The sequence below is a fragment of the Balaenoptera borealis genome, assembly GCF_965194805.1.
Source record: "Balaenoptera borealis genome assembly, chromosome: 4".
NCBI classification, from domain to species: domain Eukaryota; kingdom Metazoa; phylum Chordata; class Mammalia; order Artiodactyla; family Balaenopteridae; genus Balaenoptera; species Balaenoptera borealis.
In genome coordinates, this window is record NC_138861.1 from 19,442,646 (window position 1) to 19,463,650 (window position 21,005).

General features: G+C 40.2%; 2 protein-coding genes and 1 pseudogene across 6 annotated transcripts in view; 1 reads left to right on the top strand and 2 right to left on the bottom strand.

Annotated features, from left to right (window-relative positions):
- Positions 1-14,763, bottom strand: part of EIF4E (eukaryotic translation initiation factor 4E) — a 127,195-nt gene extending 112,432 nt beyond the window's left edge. The window contains exon 1 of the mRNA XM_082391780.1: positions 14,638-14,763. The gene's annotated coding sequence lies outside the window, so the exon portion shown is untranslated. The remainder of the gene's footprint in view (positions 1-14,637) is intronic.
- The window catches only part of LOC309628576 (riboflavin kinase pseudogene), a 215,942-nt pseudogene that overhangs the window by 33,951 nt on the left and 160,986 nt on the right, over positions 1-21,005 (bottom strand). The gene's annotated exons all lie outside the window — the stretch shown is intronic.
- Positions 14,997-21,005, top strand: part of METAP1 (methionyl aminopeptidase 1) — a 66,592-nt gene continuing 60,583 nt past the window's right edge. Inside the window, exon 1 of one of the 4 annotated variants that reach the window (XM_082391750.1) lies at positions 14,997-15,295. Coding sequence is in view for 1 of the 4 variants with exons in the window: in XM_082391749.1 (XP_082247875.1) it covers positions 15,182-15,295 (114 nt within the window). In the remaining 3 variants the exon portion in view is untranslated. Of the gene's footprint in view, positions 15,296-15,449; positions 15,505-21,005 lie in introns of those variants that run through there. The other 3 variants (XM_082391749.1, XM_082391748.1, XM_082391751.1) reach the window with 3 other exon arrangements.

Sequence of the window (21,005 nt, forward strand, 5' to 3'; positions counted from 1 at the left end):
GAGTTGTGTTTGTTTCTGTAAATTTTTAAAAAATTCTGTCCTTTTCATTTAACATAATGTAATAGCATTTATCTATGTTAACACGTATCTTTACAAACAATTGTAAAGGGCTGTACAATTTCCTATTAAATGTAGACTCCATGATTTATTTATCTAGTACCAGATCATTAGATATTTAGGTTAATCTAAATTTTAACTTTCATTAAGTATGCTACTGTGAATATCATTCTGCATAGAAAATATTCTTAATTTTGAATTTTAGGTGATTTATTTAGGTTTTCTTCTCAGAAGAGAGATCAGATTTAAAGACCTTTTTTATAAAGGACATTAGAAATCTATTAGAATGCTTTGTTTTATGACACTCTTGCCAGCACTGAATAGTACTGTACATATGACTTCCTGTTAAACATGGCAGTGACCATTTATTTTTTCTTCTACTCAAAGTTTCATTAAAGAGGCAGTAAAAGAATAAAATATATATCAAAACCCACAATATCAAAGAAAATGGGAATGAAAACATGAGATTTGCACAAGAAGAAGCTGTGCCTCCAGGTGCTGACTGGGAGAAAAAAGTGAAAATATGCATATACAGTAGAAAGTAACACAACATTGTAAAGCAATTATACTCCAGTAAAGATGTTAAAAAAAATTGAAAATATGAAGACTCTTTCCTGGGTGTTGAGGCAGTCACATATACACACCTCTTTGGCAGGAGATAGGAGGACAATTTTCTTGAATGATTTAAGATCAGGAGAAAAAAACACCAAATAATAACATATTGGGTTCCTAGCAGAAGGGTTGGCTTGTATTCAGAAAGAAAGTTGGAGAACAGGAAGAATAGAAAATATTAAAAAGAGTGTAAGAATCATATGGGACACTGATAAAGAAACTGAATATATGCACAACTGAAATTTACTTTTAACATATGTGTAATGAGATACTAAGAATTTTCAAAATCCGACAAGATATATCAAGCCGTACAGTCAATAAACTCTAGACTCTAGCAAATACAAAGAAAACCATGTCTGGCACATCATAGCAAAGCTAATGAACACCAAAGACAAAGAGGGAAACCTTAAAAGCATTCACAGGGAAAAAAAATCACTTTCAAAAGAACAACGATAAGACTATCACCACTAATTCCAGAACATTTTCATCACCTGAAAAGAAACCCTCAGTCACTCCCCATTCTCTCTTGTCCCTGTCCCCTGGAAACCACTAACTTAATTTCTGTCTCTATGGTTTTGCCTATTCTGGACATTTCATATAAATGAAATCATACAATATGTGGCTTTTTGTGTTTGGCTTCTTTCACTTAGCAGAATGCTTTTGAGGCTTACCCATGTTGTAGCATGTACTTCATTCTTTTTATGGCTGAATACTATCCCATTATACAGATACAACACATTAAAAAATTCATTCAGCAGTAAGTGGACATTTGTGTGGTTTCCAACTTTTTGGAAGATAAATGTATGGTTTTTTTTCTGGACTCTCAATTCTATTCCACTGATTTATACATCTGTCTATAAGCCAGTAACCACACAGTTCTTTATTTTTCTTGAAAGAAGTTATCTATCCTTGATATTTATTTGATTCTTTCTGGAATCTTCAAGAATACAAACTCTGTGTTGTCTGTTGTTTACTGATCCAGCCTGAGATTCTATAATAATGCTTAGGATATGGTAGGTGCTCAATAAGTACATGATAAAGTTGAATTTGGACTTAGTCTTCTTTTTTAAATAATTTCTAAACACAGACTTAGAAAATCTTTCAGAGGTTTTCTAAATATCCAATTTTGTTTCTTTCAGTTATTCTTTGGCTAATTTTATTACCTTTAATTTTTTACTTTTGTTCTTTAATTTATTTTATTATTATTATTTTATAATTTTATTTTTGGCTGTGTTAGTTCTTCGTTGCTGCGTGCGGGTTTTTCTCTAGTTGTGGCGAGTGGGGGCTACTCTTTGCTGTGGTGCGCGGACTTCTCATTGTGGTGGCTTCTCTTGCTGTGGAGCACAGGCTCTAGGTGTGTGGGCTTCAGTAGTTGTGGCACGTGGGCTCAGTAGCTGTGGCTCGTGGGCTCTAGAGCACAGGCTCAGTAGTTGTGGCTCACGGGCTTAGTTGCTCCACGGCATGTGGGATCTTCCTGGACCATGGCTCGAACCCGTGTCCCCTGCACTGGCAGGCGGATTCTTAACCACTGTGCCACCAGGGAAACCCTTTGCTTTTGTTCTTCATTTATCATTAAAATTTTTTTTTTCCAAATTGCCACCTAATTTTCCTTAGATTATTTAGTCAAACATTCTTCCCCTTTATATTGATTTGTAATATTTTCATCATACATCATATGTGAATAAATTCTCTTATGTAGAAGGCAGGCAAGGAGAAACTAACTAGAAAGGGGATTAATCAGAATTTGAACTCAGTTATTCTTATTTTTTGGACTCTATCATTCTGCTTTCTAGACTATTTTGTCCCACGGGACTATATTATTATACTGGTACCATATGTTGTTTTATATATGGTAAAATTAGGCTTCCCTTTTAATTTATTATTTCTCTTCCATAATCTTGTGCCTATCCTTGACTGTTTTAAAAAAATAAATAAAATTAAAAATCATTTCAACAATTAAGGAAACAGTAATAACATCTCACTGATTTTAACTGTAATGATAACTAACTTATATAGTAACTTGGGATAAACTGACATTTTAAAAAAAAGTTTGTACACTTGAAACTAACACAAATTGTAAATCAACTATATGTCAATTAAAAACAAGTTTGTCTTCCTATATATAAATATTGTCTTTATATTTATTTAAGTCTGTCAATAAAATTTTCTAAATTTCCTCCTCTTGATATTAACACATTTCTCAGTAAGCTACTTGTTGGTAGCTTTAAAACTGGGTTTATAAAAGAAATATTTTTGTTATATTTTCTAGTTTATCTCTAGTAGATGTTTATTGATAAAGTGAGAAAAACACTCTCTTAAAAGTACTAACAAATATTTATCAAGTAATATTTGTGTCTATTTAAAATACGGTTTTAAATACAAATGTCTCATTTTAAATATTTTAAAAGCATCTGTATTTATGTACAAGGTAGGTGTGGGAATTTTTCCCCCATCCTGATTGGTTGCAAATCAGGACCAACAGAAATTTTGTTATTCATACTCATAATTTAATCGAAGCATCTATTAAAATGCATTGGGTGCTTTACAATTTAATAAGAAGGAAAAGATGTCATTGCTTAGAATTGTAAACAGCCTGTTATAATCTGGTTATTTATAAATTGAAAAAGAATATTGCAGAAAAGCTATCTACAGCAACACAGTAAAGAATATACTGACTTTTAGAGAGGTTTTTAGCAAAACATGCTAATTCTATTTCATTTCATGAGTAAAAATTATTACTGGAGATATAATTTACAATATCATCTGATGAACATATACATATTGTATAGAAGCACACAGGGACATGTTTTATGTGGTTCATGGCTGAAATGTGAAATTGTGTAACCTTGCCCTTCTGTTATTTTGCTATTCTGTGTACATATACACATAAAAACACACACAAGTGTGTACAATGTTAATATTAATTGTAGAAACCACTTTCCAGTAGAATTAAAATGTGTACATGTTAAAATTAAAGCATTTTAATAAAGGTCAAGCTGTCTCCTCAAAATAGGTCAGGCAATTTTTGCAATACCTGTAGGTCAAGCACTGGCTCTGCCTATAACTAAAAAAAAAATTTATCATACTATGCATTAGAAAAATTAACTAGCAAAGCTACAGTAATCAAAACAGCATGGTACTGGCACAAAAACAGACACATAGATCAATGGAACAGATCTATGAACACATAGATCAAAGCCCAGAAAAAAACCCACACACTTATGGTCAATCTACAAAAATTAGGCAAGAATACACAGTGGAGAAAAGACAGTCTCTTCAATAAGTGGTACTGGTGACTGCCCTGGTGGTCCAGTGGTTAAGAATCTGCGCTTCCACTGCATGGGGCATGGGTTTTTTTTTTTAAATTAATTTATTTATTTATTTATGGCTGTGTTGGGTCTTCATTTCTGCGCGAGGGCTCTCTCCAGTTGTGGCAAGCGGGGGCCACTCTTCATCACGGTGCGCGGGCCTCTCACTATCGCGGCCTCTCTTGTTTTGGAGCACAGGCTCCAGACGCACAGGCTCAGTAATTGTGGCTCATGGGCCTAGCCGCTCTGCGGCATGTGGGATCTTCCCAGACCAGGGCTCAAACCCGTGTCCCTGGGGCATGGGTTTGATCCCTTGTCAGGGAACTAAGATCCCGCATGCTGTACGGCAAAAAAAAAAAGGTGGTGCTGGGAAAACAGGACAGCTACACGTAAAAGAATGAAATTAGAACATTTTCTAACACTATATACAAAAATAAGCTCAAAATGGATTAAAGACCTAAATGTAAGACCGTATACTATAAAACTCCAGAGGAAAACATAGGCAGAACACTCTTTGATATAAATAGAAGCAATATTTTTTTAGATCCATCTCCTAGAATAATGGAAGTAAAAGCAAAAATAAACAAATGGGACCTAATTAAACTTAAAAGCTTTTGCACAGCAAAGGAAACCATAAACAAAACAAAAAGACAACTTAGGGACTGGGAGAAATTATTTGCCAACAATGCGACCAAAAAGGGTGTAATTTCCAAAATATACAAACAGCTCATAGAGCTCAGTATTAAAACAAACAAACAAACAAACAAAACCAAACAACCCAATCAGAAAATGGACAGCAGACCCAAATAGATATTTTTCCAAAGAGGAAATTGAGATGGGCAACAGGCACATGAAAAGATGCTCAACATCTTTAATCATCAGGGAAATGCAAATCAAAACTACAATGACATTTCACCTCACACCTGTCAGAATGGCCATCATAAAAAGTCTACAAATAACAAATGCTGGAGAGGGTGTGGAGAGAAGGGAACCCTCCTACATTGTTGGTGGGGATGTAAATTGGTGCAGCCACTATGGAGAACAGTATGGAGGTTTCTTGAAAAACTAAAAATAGAACTACCATATGATCCAGCAATCCTACTCCTGGGCATAGATCCGAAAAAGATGAAAACTCTAATTTGAAAAGATACATGCACCCCAATGTTCAATAGCAGCACTATTTACAATTGCCAAGACACAGAAGCAACCTAAACGCCCACCGACAGGTGAACGGATAAAGAAGATATATACAATGAAATACTACTCAACCATAAAAGAATGAAATAATGCCATTTGCTGCAACATGGATGGACCTAGAGATTATCATCCTAGGTGAAGTAAGTCAGACAGAGAAAGACAAACATACGATATCACATATGTGGAATCTAAAAAAATGATACAAGTGAACTTATTTACAAAACAGAAACAGACTCACAGACATAGAAAACAAATTTATGGTTACCAAAGGGGAAAGGGGTTGGGGGAGGGATAAATTAGGAGTTTGGGATTAACAGATATACACTACTATACATAAAATAGATAAAAAACAAGGACCTACTGTATAGCACAGGGAACTATATTCAATACCTTGTAATAACCTATAATGGAAAAGAATCTGAAAAAAGAATATATATATGTGTATATATGTGTGTGTGTATATATATATACACACACACATATATATATATGAATCACTTTGCTGTACACCTGAACTAACAACATTGTTAATCAGCTATACTTCAATTAAAAAAAATTAAGCCATTACTGAGAAGTTAAAAAACAAAAGTGGATCTTAGGCTGCATTCATTTGTATATATTTCATTAATCTTTCATGTATTTATTCTACAGATATCTAGTGAAAGTCATAGCAATGACTGGCTAGATGCTGATCAAGCTCATTTTCTCTTACTTTGAAGCTACAGGTAAACTATGCTTTTTAGCATCCCTTGGATGTGGCCAGTGACTGACTTCTGGCCAATGGGATGGGCTAAAGTGAACTACACCACTCCCAGCAGTGGCCTGTTAAATCTCATGCACAGGAAAGCTCCTGTGCCAGCCTATCCTTGGGTAAGGATTTCAAGGACCTAGGATGTGGTAGAGATAAATGATTGATCCGGAATCTCTGACTGACTGAGAGAGCAAGGCTTCCCTGACTGACCTACAACTGATGCTGACATAGGGAGATATAAATTCTGATTTTCTTAAGCCACTGAGTGTTTTGGGATTGTCTGTTACAGCAGTTAGCCTTCCCTGATTAATACTAATGCAATGCCTATACTGTGCCAGCCCCCATTCTGGGTACTAGGGACACAGTAGCAAACAAACAAGAGAGACAAGGTTCTTGCTCTTACAGGATATGTTATATATAAAAGGGGGACAGACATACAACGATCGTTTACTTTCATTGGTGCTTTCCAGTTTATAAAATGATTTCATAGGCACCAATTCATTTGATTTTCATAACAATGTTCTACAGATGAGGAAACAAAAGCTGAAAGATTTTAATTGCTTTGCACGAGACAAAGGGTTTGGAACTAGACACATGGATCAGAGTTTTCTGACTCCCAGCCCATTGATAATACCATGATGCTTCTCAAGTATAAAACTATGACAGAGCAAGGAAAGTGTTAGTCCTTTTCAGAAAATTCTTTTGTTCAATTTTATTTAAAAAAATAACATATTATGCAGAAGTCTAAGAATCTTTATGGCAGCACTGTAGGAGAGGAAGTAGAGGGATGTGACTGGAGAGGGGTACACTGAGGACTTCAACCGTATTGGCCGTATTCCATTTCTAAAGCGAGGTGGTAGGTACAACATTATTCTGGGTGATCTTCCATTTGCCCCTCTGGATCCATTTTCCACCCTTCTCAGTCTGGCCCTCTGACCTTTGAGGCTGACTTGTATGGTTCACTGTAGATCAATGGGCTCCTTATCCTTGTAGCTTTTAGAGGATTAAAGGGAGGAAGAGAATGAGGTCCCAGATTCCTGATTTTGGGGTGGCTTTGGGTTGGCTAGGTCTCTTAACCAAAAGTCACAGCTCCTGCTAGGAGGCCCTCTCCTCTCAGCTGACTCCCGGTTTTGCATTTATTTGCATTTATTGTGTAGTGTACTGGAAGTATCCAATAAGTTACTACCCAGGAGTCTCCACTGAATCCTGAACATCAGTTTCCATTCCTCGGGCCCCATGTAGGGTAGCAGACAGAACCAAAAAACTATTTTGCTGAATGTTAATAAACTTCTCACTTTTGGCCAGAAATATTTCTTCAGCAGGCACAAAGCATTCTTTAGCATCCATCAATAAAAATGCTACTCCAGAAAGAGGAAATATAGTTGATCCATTTTCCACTGAATCTGAATACAGAAACTTGTGGCTTTGATTTTCTAGGGCAGTTGCAACTTATTGTCCATTTCCCTTATTCCTTCAGACCAAGAAATGTAAATATTGCCTCATTGTTAACTCTCAGTTATTGTACTATTTCTTTTGGTTTTCCAAGACACTGTCCATGCCTTAGTATACAGTCTGTCTCTTTTTTGGGCAGTGCCTTGCGGCTTGTGAAACTTCCCTGACCAGGGATTGAACCTGCGCCTCCTGCAGTGGAAGCTCGGAGTCTTAACCACTGGGCCACCAGGGAAGTCCCTAGTTCCTTTATTAAATTCTTCACTCTTCTCAAATTACCCAGCTTGAGAGTGTCTTCTGCTTCTTTCTGCGTTCTGATAGAACAGGTATTCTCCCCATCACCCCCAGCTCTCTCTCTCTTTCAATCAACACGTACATATACCTTTCTTCTTTTTTGAACATTTGACATAATTCATATTTGTAAAAAACTTAAGAAGGAAAAACATTTACTGAGCACTTATATGTCAAGAATTGTGATAGGGTTAATGGCTGGGAATAGAGAGAAAAATAAGATATAAACCCTCTTGTCACAGAAAGTTACAGTCTAGTAGGAGAGACAGGTGAAAGATTAAAGGTAATGAGCACAGTGGTTAAGAGCATGCGATTTGTAGTCAGGCAGACTTGAACTCAAGTCCAGGCTCAGCCACTTACTGGTTATGTGAACTTGGGCTAGAGGGATAAAAATGGGATTAGTACTAGTACCTTCCTCATAGGGTCCTTATGTGGATTAAAAGTAAACCCATTAGTATCTATACTTACTTATACATATGATCATATGCGTAGCATATAGTAAGTTCTTAATAAATGTTACTTAAAATTATCCTTAATGGCAACAATAGCAACTTGTACCTGGTTTAGAGGTAGCACAGTGGAAGCCACTGATTAACTAGAGCTGTGGAGGTCAGCAAAAATTTAATGGGTAAAGTGATATCTGAGCTGGATCTTGAAGAAATAGAATTATAATTTCACCAAGAGATCAAATAGGGATCAAATATAACCCATTTCCTTTACAGCAAAAACATTTTTTTTCTTTTGGTCCAAGATCCAACCCAGTTTCAAGTGTTACATTTAATTGTTATGTCTCTTTAGTCTCTTTTGATCTGGAATAGTTCCTCAAATCTTTCCCTGTTGGGTCATTGGCATTTTGAAGAGTACAGGTCAATTATACAGGTTGATTGTCTTCTGTTTGGGTTTGTCTTATGTTTCCTCATGATTAGAATCAATTATGCATTTCTGGCAAGAACACCACAAACGATATACCATGTTCTCAGTGTTTCATATTAGGAGGTGCACAAAGTTGATTTGTCCTCTTCCTGGTGATTTTAACTTTGATAACATAGTTAAGAAAACACCGGGCTTCCCTGGTGGCGCAGTGGTTGAGAGTCCGCCTGCCAATGCAGGGGACAGGGGTTCGAGCCCTGGTCTGGGAAGATCCCACATGCCGCGGAGCAACTGGGCCCGTGAGCCACAACTACTGAGCCTGCGCGTCTGGAGCCTGTGCTCCGCAACAAGAGAGGCCGCGATAGTGAGAGGCCCGTGCACCGCGATGAAGAGTGGCCCCCGCTTGCCGCAACTAGAGAAAGCCCTCGCACAGAAACGAAGACCCAACACAGCCATAAATAAATAAATTAATTAATTCAAAAAAAAAAAAAGCAAGCACCTGCAAAGTTTCTCAGCTGTGAAGTTACCATTTTGCCTTTTTAAATGATAAATATTTTGTAGGGAGTTACACTGAGGCTATGTAAATATCCTGTTCCTTAACAAATTCTCCCCCAATCGTTTTAGCACCCACTGATGGCTCCTGCCTAAAAAGTATTACTATAATGGTTGCCGAATGGTGATTTTCTAATGATTTCATTTCTTCCACACTTATTATCTGACATTCTATTATAAAGAAGTGCTTACTTTTGCCCCTCATTTGTATGTCTATTTATGTGTTTTTATCAGTATGGGCTCATGCACGACCATTTTTTAAATGGGTTATAATCTGATACTATCATTATTTATTCTGATGTTCAGATTGTCTTCAGTTTGGCCAGTGGGAGCTCCTTCAAATTGGCTACTTTTTATACTTTCCATCATTTATTTATTTTTATTTATTAAAAAAAAATCTGTTTATTTATATTTTTGGCTGCATCGGGTCTTAGTCGCACGGGTCTCCATTATTTTTGAGCTTTACTCTATGTTCTGGTACAACGAGACTTTACAGACTTATCTTGTACTTCCCCTGCTCTTGGAATGAGCCAGTTCTCCAAGGAGCTCTTATTACTTTTAGTGGGCAATGGTATTTAGAAACCAAGATCTGGACATCTGATGCGCTCATTGCCATTAGGCCCTCTCAGTGGGCAAAGCGTTACTTACACAAACACACACACACACGTCTATATTATCTATCAAAATTTGAGTTCACACTGATACTTCTAATTCCAATACAACACTATATGATTCATTCTAGCCTTCAGCCTTTCCATATTTTAAACTCCCTCCTTAGTGAAAAATTTGACTCTGAGTATCTTTAATTTAATTACTTATTTTCTTATTTCCCCTTTATGTACCAAGCCCCTGATCCTTGATTATCTCCTTAGCTTTGGCCTTGGTGGTCCCACAGATCCCCTTAGCTCTGACTGTTTCATTGGCCCCAATTCTGCGAGCTCTGGTCACCTCTTTGACCCTGGCTCCAGCTCCATAGGCCCCATATTAGTGAAAGATATTAAGCAGTGGAAAGGCATGATCAGATTTGTCTCTTAGAACAATCAGTTTGATGGCAGGGATCAGATTCAATGGAATTAGAGGTAGTTAAGAGGCTACTGTAAAGCTTAGGCTTAAAACGGCCTCAACTAAAACTAAAGCCAGAGTATAGAGAGAACACATAAAACAAATATTTAGAAGATAAAACCTATAGGATTGAGTAACTAATTTGATGTAGGGGCATATGGAAGAAGAGAGAGCCTAATTTTTTTTTTTTTGGCCACACTGCATGGCTTGCAGGATCTCAGTTCCCCAACCAGGGATTGAACCCAGGCCATGGCAGTGAAAGTACCAAATCCTAACCACTAGACCACCAGGGAACTCCTGAGAGAGCCTGATTTTTAACTTGGGGGATAACAGTAGAAAGGATGTCACGAAACAAAATAGGAAATTCAGGAGAAAAAGCAGATTTAAAGGGGGTGGCAAAAGTGCCAAATAGAGGACAATTGTTTATTTTTGACCATGTTGAATGTGAACTGTCTGTGGACACTTGAAGCAGAATAGCAAGTTGGGCAGATGGCTTTGGGCATGTGCTTAGACACTACCTGAAAAATGCTTTTCTCTGTGCAAAAGTCCAGGGAAACAAGTGCCTCCAGGGCCAAAGGACTCTCAGAAATGGCAAATTCTCATCTGAGACTCTGAAGTCCATTCTTCTGCCTGGAAGTGGGTTTGCTGAACTTTGCCCAAGGTAATTAAAACAGAAACTGATGTCCAATGGGGATTTTGACTTAAAAATCTCAGAAGGAAGAGAAGAATAAAACAGGACTATGTCTGACATAATTTTATAAAAATCTATGTTTTGTCACTTTTTCATGCTTAAACAAAAGCATAAAATTGCTTATCTTAAGAATAGCCAGGGACTTCCCTGGTGGCACAGTGTTTAAGAATCCACCTGCCAATGCAGGGGACACAGGTTCGAGCCCTGGTCCGGGAAGATCCCACATGCCACGGAGCAACTAAGTCCGTGCGCCACAACTACTGAGCCTGTGCTCTAGAGCCCACGTGCCACAACTACTGAGCCCATGTGCCACAACTACTGAAGCCGTGTGCCTAGAGCCCGTGCTCCTCAACAAGAGAAGCCACCGCAATGAGAAGCCCGCGCACCACAACAAAGAGTAGCCCCCGCTCACCACAACTAGAGAAAGCCCGCGCGCAGCAAAGAGACCCAATGCAGCCAAAAAAACTCAAAAAAAAGAACCCCAAAACCAAAACCAGCCATACAGGTGGTCTTAAGAAGTTTATGTCACTCAATAGGTTGTCTTGTGGGGGTGAAGGGGACCTAAGAAAGAGGAGCTGATGGCAAGGCTAACTAGTATTGATAATAACTATAACTTATCGGTCTCTTAAGCACTTCACAAAGTCTTTCCAAATTAATTATGACAAAACTCTATGAGGTAGGTACTCTAATCTGTATTTTTCTGATATGGAAAATGAGGTTAAACAAGTGGCCCACGGAAACATGACTAAGGGAGGGGGTATGTAGGTAGAGGTTTCAACCCAGGTGTGCTTATCTTAATACAACATCTGGGCTCTTAACTGCCCCAAGCACTGCTTTCCTAAAGATGCAAGGAAGCAGCAGCCTCCAGAGGAGATGGCCAGCAAGAGCAGGAGAGTTTCTAGTCTCCCTGTGCCTGCGAAGAACCCTGAGGGTCTTTTGAACTAGAATTTTCAGAAATTCCTGTTCCTCTATTTGATTAGCTCAGTCCTGGACACAACCCATCAGAGGTCAACAAACTGGAATTCCTCCAGAGTAGATAGACAAAGATTAAAAGGGATCTAAACATACTATAAAATACAAGGGAATATTGTAAGAACTGACAAACCATAAGACATGATAGTACCAAATACATAAAGAGCTATCATATAGAAAAGGAATGGGACTTACTGTTTCTCTAAATCTAAGAGTAATCCATGGCCTAGTGCTATGTGAAAATGCAGAGCAAAATATTCCATCAATGACTGCAAATATGTAAACATTTAATATGCAAGTGAATAAGGATTGAAGGTAACTAGGACAGATGAAACACTGATGTGTTTAGGTGATGGTACTGTGGTCAATTTGTGTCGACTCTTTTTTTAGTATTGTTCTGCAAAAAAGAAATTTTAACAAATAAAAGCAAACACATAAAAGAAGAAATGGAAGTGCTATAATCATAGAAAAATGTTCAGCCTTACTATAATCTAATAACAAATAGATTTACATATTTATCAAAATGAAAAACATTAAAAATAGATAATACCTAGCACTAGTAAGGTCTCAGGAAATAAGATCTCTAATACAGTTCTGACCAGAGTGTAAATTTGTACACACTTTCTGAGGAAAAATTTGGCAAACTATATAAAAAAGAATAAACAACAGTGACAATCCTTTGATGCAGCAATTCCACTTTTAAGACTATATCCTAAGTAAGTAAGGATTTATGTAAGGTTCGAACTAAAAAGGTACTCACAGAAGCCTTGTTTATAATCCATAACAATTAAAAATAACCTAAATGTCTATTATTACTTAATTTGGCTCAGTAAATTATACAATAGAATATTATGCAGGCATTAAAATTATGTGCAAAAAGTACATATATATATATATTTTTTTTTGATTGCACTGCGCAGCATATGGAGTCTTAGTTCCCCTACCAGGGATCAAACTGTGACCCCTGCAGTGGAAGTGTGGAGTCCTAACCACTGGACCACCAGGGAATTCCCTGGAAAAAAGTATAACTGATGGCAATAAATGAAGTTCACAACTTGAACAAAACAGGTAACTACATACTCTGCATAGTACGGTCCAGTTTTTGTTTAAAAATATTCTCTATATATGTACTATATGTGCATATACACATAGCATATACACATACATATACATATATACATATATTTGGTGCTTGATTTCTTTTTTGCTTATGTGTATATAACATTTTAAAATTTATTATTTCATTTTATTACATTATTTTATTGCTTATATAACAAAACAAAGCAATTAAAAATAAAATATGTGGGCTTCCCTGGTGGCGCACTGGTTAAGAATCCGCCTGCCAATGCAGGGGACACGGGTTCGAGCCCTGGTCCGGGAAGATCCCACATGCCGCGGAGCAACTAAACCCGTGTGCCACAACTACTGAGCCTGCGCTCTACAGCCCACGAGCTATAACTATTGAGCCCACGTGCCACAACTACTGAAGCCCACGCGCCTAGAGCCCGTGCTCTGCAACAAGAGAAGCCACGACAATGAGAAGCCCGCGCACCGCAACGAAGAGCAGCTCCCGCTCACCGCAACTAGAGATAGCCTGCACGCAGCAACCAAGACCCAACACAGCCAAAAAAAAAAAAAAAAGAGCTTTTCTCATCTATCAAATATGGAAAGTTTTAAAAAAATATGGATTCGATAACACAAAGTTCACAGCACTTAGTTTGTAATGGAGCAGGACCCTATGGGGCCTTCCCGGGACAGGCCTTTTCTCATATCCTCTGCTTTAGTTCCTCTCTGAAGTACCTAGATAACAGCATTTCATGCACATTTCCGGAGTTGTTTTACAGATGTGAAAATCCCCCACTGAAAGGAAGGTATTAACTACTTGATGACCATGAGCACATAGCCCCAGGCCTCCCCATAGCCTAAGGACTGATAATGTTAATCCCTGTGACACCTCCCTGTTGCCTGCACCTTCAGCCAATCAGATAACTGTGCATGAGCTGATCACATACCTTGCAAGTCCTCCCCCCCCTCCCCACACACTCACCTGGCTTTTAAAATAATGCTTTGCTGAAACCCTTCAAGGAGTCTGGGGTTTTTTTTTAGAGCAATGAGTCACCTGTCTCCTTAGTGGCCCTGCAATAAACCTTTCTCTGCTCCAAACGCCCACGTTTTGGTTTCTTTGCTCTCACTGTGCGTTGGGCACACGAACTTGCGCTAGCAAGTTGATGATCAATAAATACTTCCTAAATGGGAAGGAAATCTAAAAAAGAGTGGATATATGTATACGTATAACTGATTCATTTTACGGTACAGTTGAAACTAACAAAACATTGTAAAGCAACTAAACTTCAATAAAAATTATTAAAAAAAATTATCAGAAAAAAAAGTACTAGTTCTTCTCTCTTCCCTGGTGACAGGAGGTATTCAAGCACAAATTAGAAAATGGCAGATCTGGGATGTAGTTGAAGAGATTTAGGCAAGAGGTTTCATTAGATGAACTCTAAAGCTCCTTTCAACTCTGACATTTCATGATCAACACAATTTTCCCCTATTTACCTCTTAAACTATCAACTGGGATAATACAAAAAACTACGGTTTGTATTGACTATTTAGTAGCTGTGTTACCATCAGTAGCACTATACATTGTGAATGGAGGGTCGGTGGTGTGAAAAAAAATACGGCACGAGGGAAGCCAGACGCAAGTCCCAGCCCACCTCTCCACTGACAGTTCCCTGGCTTCCTTTTTTTGTGAATGAATGGTGGTCCTCAGGCCTCACATCAGACACTATCCGCGAGAAACAGAACTTTAAAAAGGGAATTACTTTCCTTTTCCAAGGAGTTGCCGGGTGGACCAACACAGAGGAATGGAGCGCCCTTTCCAACCGCCCGAAAGTCTGGGAGACGTTCAAGACCCTGGGATCCAGTCAGTAAGGGACGACTGGGGAGCTCCCTCTAGGCATTGAGAGGGCCTCTCCCAGTTGGCCGCACCGGGCCTTCCCCGCCGGGCGCCGGGAGGTCGCGCTGGCCGCGGCTACAAGAAGGACAGCGCGGAGGGGCCGAACGCTCTGCCAGGTACCCTTACGGCCCCCACGTGCACGCCGGCCGCGAAAAGGCTGGGGCCTCGGGCGGGGGCGGGGCCAAGGCCGCGGGGCGGGGCTCCAGCTGCGCGCGCGGGGCGGGGGCGGGGCGCGCAGCGTGGTCTGGGCAGGCCCGGCGCTCCTCCTCCTCCCGCGCCCAGGCTTGGCGGGCCGAGCTCCTCCCCCGGCTCGGCCTCTCTCCCCACCCCTGCCCTCCTTCTGCCCAGCAGTTCCTCCTTCCCTCCTCCCCCTCTTCTTCGGTGAGGTGCTCCTCCATCAGCCAGCCAGCATGGCGGCCGTGGAGACGCGTGTGTGCGAGACGGACGGTTGCAGCAGTGAGGCCAAGCTCCAGTGTCCCACCTGCATCAAGCTGGGCATACAGGGCTCGTACTTCTGCTCGCAGGTAGACTCCCGCTCCCCAGCGGCGCCGCTGCCGCCCCCCCTCCCCTCTCCGCCTGACCTCGCGGCCGGTCGGGACACGCTCCTCCTCTTCCCCCCGCGGCCGCGCCGGTCGCGCTTCCTCCTCCCCACAGTCTGAAGCGCCGCCGCCTCCTCTCTCCTCCGGGGGATCTGGGGCCCCACCGGACCCCGGCCTCGCGGAGCGCACGCTGGGTAGGGGCGCGGGCGGCCGCGGCCATGTGGGCTGGGGGCGGAAGCGGACTTGCCTTGGGTCGCTCGGCCGCGCTGGGGCCCCGCGTTGCGGGGCCGGTTCTCACCGCGCATCCTTTGCCCGGCCTGGGGCTGCCAGGTGTGCGGGCTACCCGGGACAGGTGGGGACGCCGGGGGAAGGGGGCAGCCCCAGCTGTGCGAGTCGTCACAGCTGCACCTCCCGGCAGGGCTCTGGTCTTGGTCGCTGAGGGGTGCGGGGCCGGGTAGTCACTCTGGTCCCTGCGGGACTGGGGGTCGGAAGAGACCCGCTGGCCTTTGACGAGTGAGTTACCTGGGACGGTGGGGGTCGCAGAGAGGAGGTATACTAGCTCCAGCCCCACCCACCTCTGTCAGTAGGCTTTACTGCTGCGCATTGACACTTCGGCAACTTTGGGGTTGGGGATGGAGAGGGATCTGTGTAATTCATTCCTTTCCTTTGGCGTCCAGAATTATTAATTTACAAAACCATAAGTTAACAGTATGAGTCACCTCTGATTTACTGAATTTCCCACTGAGTGAAAAAGACAGTTCCATTAAGAGTTATGCTTTAAAGCCGTAGTGTATTTTAACAAGTTTTGTGCGGTGGAGCAAAGCCAGCACTGAATGGGGTCCGGACTGAAACGTGTGCTGGTGTTTATGTTTACTGAAGAGCACTAGTGTTCCGGCTGCGTTTAGACGCTCGGAGCATTGGCCCGGCGGCATTGGTATGGCTTTTAGTTACAGTCCGGATTTGTTGAAGAGAGGCACGTGAATATTCAGGTACTAAATCGGTAGTGTCCCGCGGGGCGGAGAGCATGAACAAAGAGTCTGAAGGCACGGTCAGGGCCCTGCCCTTGCCGTTGACTGTGAGATCTTGAACTAGTCAAGTTACTTAATCTTTCTGAGCACCTCTGTACAGAGGGGGAAGATGATACTTTTACTTGCATATTTCACAAGGTTGTTCTGAGGCCCAAATTATCCAGTGAATGTGAAATCTTGGTAAAACCTAAGGAGGTTCTTTTTAAAGGCCGTCAGTACACTGTAGCACTGTTACATATAAAAATATAAACGAATAGAAGGAAAACAAATATATAAGAGCAATAATATAAATATTTCAAATATAAAATGTGTAAACATAAAGATGTATGTAAAATTAACGTATAAATAAAATCCTTAAGGTCCAACACTTGTAGATAAGCCGTTGTAAGAGATCCTAGCTGTGTTGTACAGGTGTTGTTTTCAGATAGGATATGGTCCTTGACCTTGTTAGTATCATTTGGAAAAAGTTGCATATGGAGAAGTGTTGCTTATTTTAAAAATAGCATTGGGACTACTCAACATGCTAAAACTGGTCTGAGTCCTTTTGTTTCTTTAAAATAATTTTCAAATTCTATAATTTGTTGAGGCCTCTGTAGGACCTGGACTTAAAAAAACAGTAGTTTATCTTTGGAAATTGTGTACCGCATGAGTAGACTAATGTGGTTTATGTTGTGCTTAAATTTAGTTGGCATTTGGTAATGTTAAGTGAATTAATATGTACACAGACTTACCTGCTGGGATTTTAAAAAGATACTATGCAGCCATATTCATCAGGGATGGGTGATATTCTCTTAGGCATGGTATTTTTCAGTAGAAAGAACATTGGCTCATTGGGGTTTATGGAAAAATGCCACAACATTTGTGAAAACATGCAGGGTTTATTCAGTACGGTAGGTATTTCATGTTGGATTCTGCAGGTATATTTCTAGTCCCATTGTTATACCTGTAGTCAAATATATCCTGACTGGTGCTCGAAGCTGTCTCTTTCTTCATTTCTGTTACTACCTCCTTTAGTCAGTTTTTAAAATTTCTCACCAGTTTCTCTTAGTTCATTTCCCTGTTGTAGTTTCCCACCTTGCAAATAAACACCCACCAAAAAAAAAAGAAAAAGAAAAATCAAAGGAAGAAAACCTTTTGTACAGAAGTTATTTCTCCCCTAGCATAGCACAGTCTGACTATGCTTACCGCCACCTATAACAAGTAGAGTTACCATTGCTTGCAGGATTCTAGCCCCACAGTCAGGGCACCTCTTCTGATTCCACCTTTATTCTCTTGCTCTAACCAGAGGCTGTATTTATACTCTTTCCCTTACCCAGAATGTCACCTGTCTTCTGAAATCACAGCTATTCTTTCAGTCCCAGCTTGAGACCTTGATCAATCATTAACTTTTCCTAAGCCAATTTCCACATTTATGATGAAACTAGGGCTTCGTGCCACTTCTCTGATCATCTTCACTAGCAGTGGTCTGTCTTTTCTCTTCTCCTTGCTCCTCTGGTCCCCAGCCTGGCTATCTGGCCAGCTTGTCTTTGGGAACAAACCGAACTAAACTACAAGAGCCGTAACAGAAGTAAGCCTTTCCCGGTTACCCTGTCACACCACCTTATTCCCTTTATAACATTTTATACAATCTGTAATTATTTCATTTTTGTTCTTGTTTATCTGTCTTTTAATCAGAAGGTGAGGTCATGAAGAAGATATCTTGTTCACTTCCCTATCCTCATTTCTCAACACAACTGCTCTATGCAATAGGTGGTCAATAAATGCTTGAGTCATTGTATCAAAAGGCAGAATAAAGAGGTAGATTACTGCATTTGAATCACAGCTCCATTACTTACTAGCTGTGTGCTTTAGGTAGATAACCTTTGTTTTTTGTTATAGCCTTTTAAAATGGGTCTATGAATAGTACCAACCTCAGGGTTGGTACTAAATACTGAAGACTAAATACTAAGTGTATGTAAAACACTTAGCATAGCAGTGCATTTCATCAGTGTTAGCTCTTTTTATTGTTAGACTGAGTTTACGCTTAAGAAGATAGAAATATTTTTATTTAGGATGCTTAATTTTAAGAAAAATTTTGGTCCTTTAATGAGTAAAACCTGTTTTACTTGAAATCGAGCTTTTCAGGAGTTCCTGATGTTTGATGATATTTCTTTATAGATTTATCCATCTTATTCAATAGTAGTTGACCAATTTTAATAGTAGTTTAGTAGTTTACTTGTAGTCCCTAACAGTTTATAAGAGCTTTTTGAGGATGGAGGCTGTGCTGTACTCATTTTTGTATTTCTTTTAAGTGCCTTGTACACAGTAGGCACTCAGTTCATTAAATGAAAGAAGAAAGGTCATTGGGCCTGAGAAGGAAAAGCAAAGATCAATCAAGCCCTTAGTGAACACCCCAGGGCAGATGCTATCTTGTCCTTTGTTGAAGGATCTGCTGAGAAGGACCTGAGTGATTTGCAGCCCTTCATAAGGCATAAGAACTTAAAAGGTAGTATAGTATAAGTGGAAGGAGCCTGCCTGGGTTTGGAGTCTGACCTGGGTTTAAAATTTTTGTGACAATGTCCTTGGGTAAGTCGTCTCCTATTTTATGAGAGGGCTAATGGTACATCCTCTTTATGGGGCTGAGGTGAAGGTGAATAAGAGCATGCAAAGTGTCTCACACAGTGTTCAGTAAATAGTTTTATTACACATATAGCCTTATGTCTAATACTATTACAGTCAGATATAAGGAAGGTTTAAAAATGTTTACGGACTCCTAGAGTAATGAAAATAAAAACAAAAATAAACAAATGGGCCCTAATTAAACTTAAAAGCTTTTGCACAGCAAAGGAAATCATAAACAAGATGAAAAGACAACCCTTAGAATGGGAGAAAATATTTGCAAATGAAACATCAGAAAAAGGATTAATCTCCAAAATACACAAACCACTCATGGAGCTCAATATCAAAAAAAATAAACAACCCAATCAAAAAATGGGCAGAAGACCTAAATAGACATTTCACCAAAGAAGACATACAGATGGCCAACAGACACATGAAAAGATGCTCAACATCACTAATTATTAGAGAAATGCAAATCAAAACTACAATGAGGGGGGCTTCCCTGGTGGCGCAGTGGTTGAGAGTCTGCCTGCCAATGCAGGGGACACGGGTTCGAGCCCTGGTCTGGGAAGATCCCACATGCCGTGGAGCAACTAAGCCCGTGAGCCACAATTGCTGAGCCTGCGCGTCTGGAGCTTGTGCTCCGCAACAAGAGAGGCCACGATAGTGAGAGGCCTGTGCACTGTGATGAAGAGTGGCCCCCACTTGCTGCAACTAGGGAAAGCCCTTGCACAGAAACGAAGACCCAACACAGCCAAAAAAAAAAAAAAAAAAAAACAAACAAACAAAAAAAAAAAACAAAAAAAAAACTACAATGAGGTATCAGCTCACACTGGTCAGAATGGCCATTATCAAAAAATCTAGAAACAATAAATGCTGGAAAGGGTGTGGTGGAATGCTGCACTCTTGGTGGGAATGTAAAGTGATACAACCACTATGGAGAACAGTATGGAGGTTCCTTAAAAAACCAAAAATAGAAGTGCCATATGACCCAGCAATCCCACTACTGGGCATATACCCTGAGAAAACCATAATTCAAAAAGAGACATGTACCACAATGTTCATTGCAGCACTATTTACAATAGCCAGGACATGGAAGCAACCTAAATGTCCATCAACAGATGAATGGATAAAGATGTGGCACAAATATACAATGGAATATTACTCAGCCATAAAAAGAAACGAAATTGAATTGTTTGTAGTGAGGTGGATAGACCTAGAATCTGTCATGCAGAGGGAAGTAAGTCAGAAAGAAAAACAAATACCATATGCTAACGCATATATATGGAATCTAAAAAAAAATAGAAATGGTACTGATGAACCTCGTGGCAGGGCAGGAATAAAGACGTAGACATAGAGAATGGACTTGACACAATGTGGGGAGAGGGGGAAGCTGGGAGACAGTGAGAGTAGCATTGACATATATACACCACCAAATGTAGAATAGATAGCTAGTGGGAAGCAACAGCATAGCACAGGGAGATCAGCTCTTTGCTCTGCGACCACCTAGAGAGGTAGGATAGGGAGGGTGGGAGGAGGGCTCAAGAGGGAGGGGATATGGGGATATATGTATGCATATGGCTGATTCACTTTGTTTTACAACAGAAACTAACCCAGCATTGTGAAGCAATTATACTCCAATAAAGATGTATTTAAAAAAAATAAAAATATAAGCAGTAAATAAACATATTCTATGACATACAGAAAAAGTGTTTAAGGAGAGGCATTGTTTGTTATGAACATTTTGAACAAATTCTTGCAATAGGTTCTTTCAAGGAAGCAGTGGCAATGTAAGGTGACTGATTGGGTCTTCAGTAAGAAAGTGAGTGGGTGGGCATCTTGTATGTTGGAGTTGGAAAGTGAGGAAGGAATTGCCCTTCCAACATGTAGCATCTTTGAAATGCAGACCTGCCCTCTAGAACTCTTTCTCCTTTGGTAACAAAGTTCCTGAGAATGCGGAGTGTTTCTGGAACTCATCTTCATCCTCATTGGAGGTATTACCATATTATACTTTTTATTTCTAGGGATTTTCTTTAAATTCCTCACATTACCTCACACTATGCCTAGAT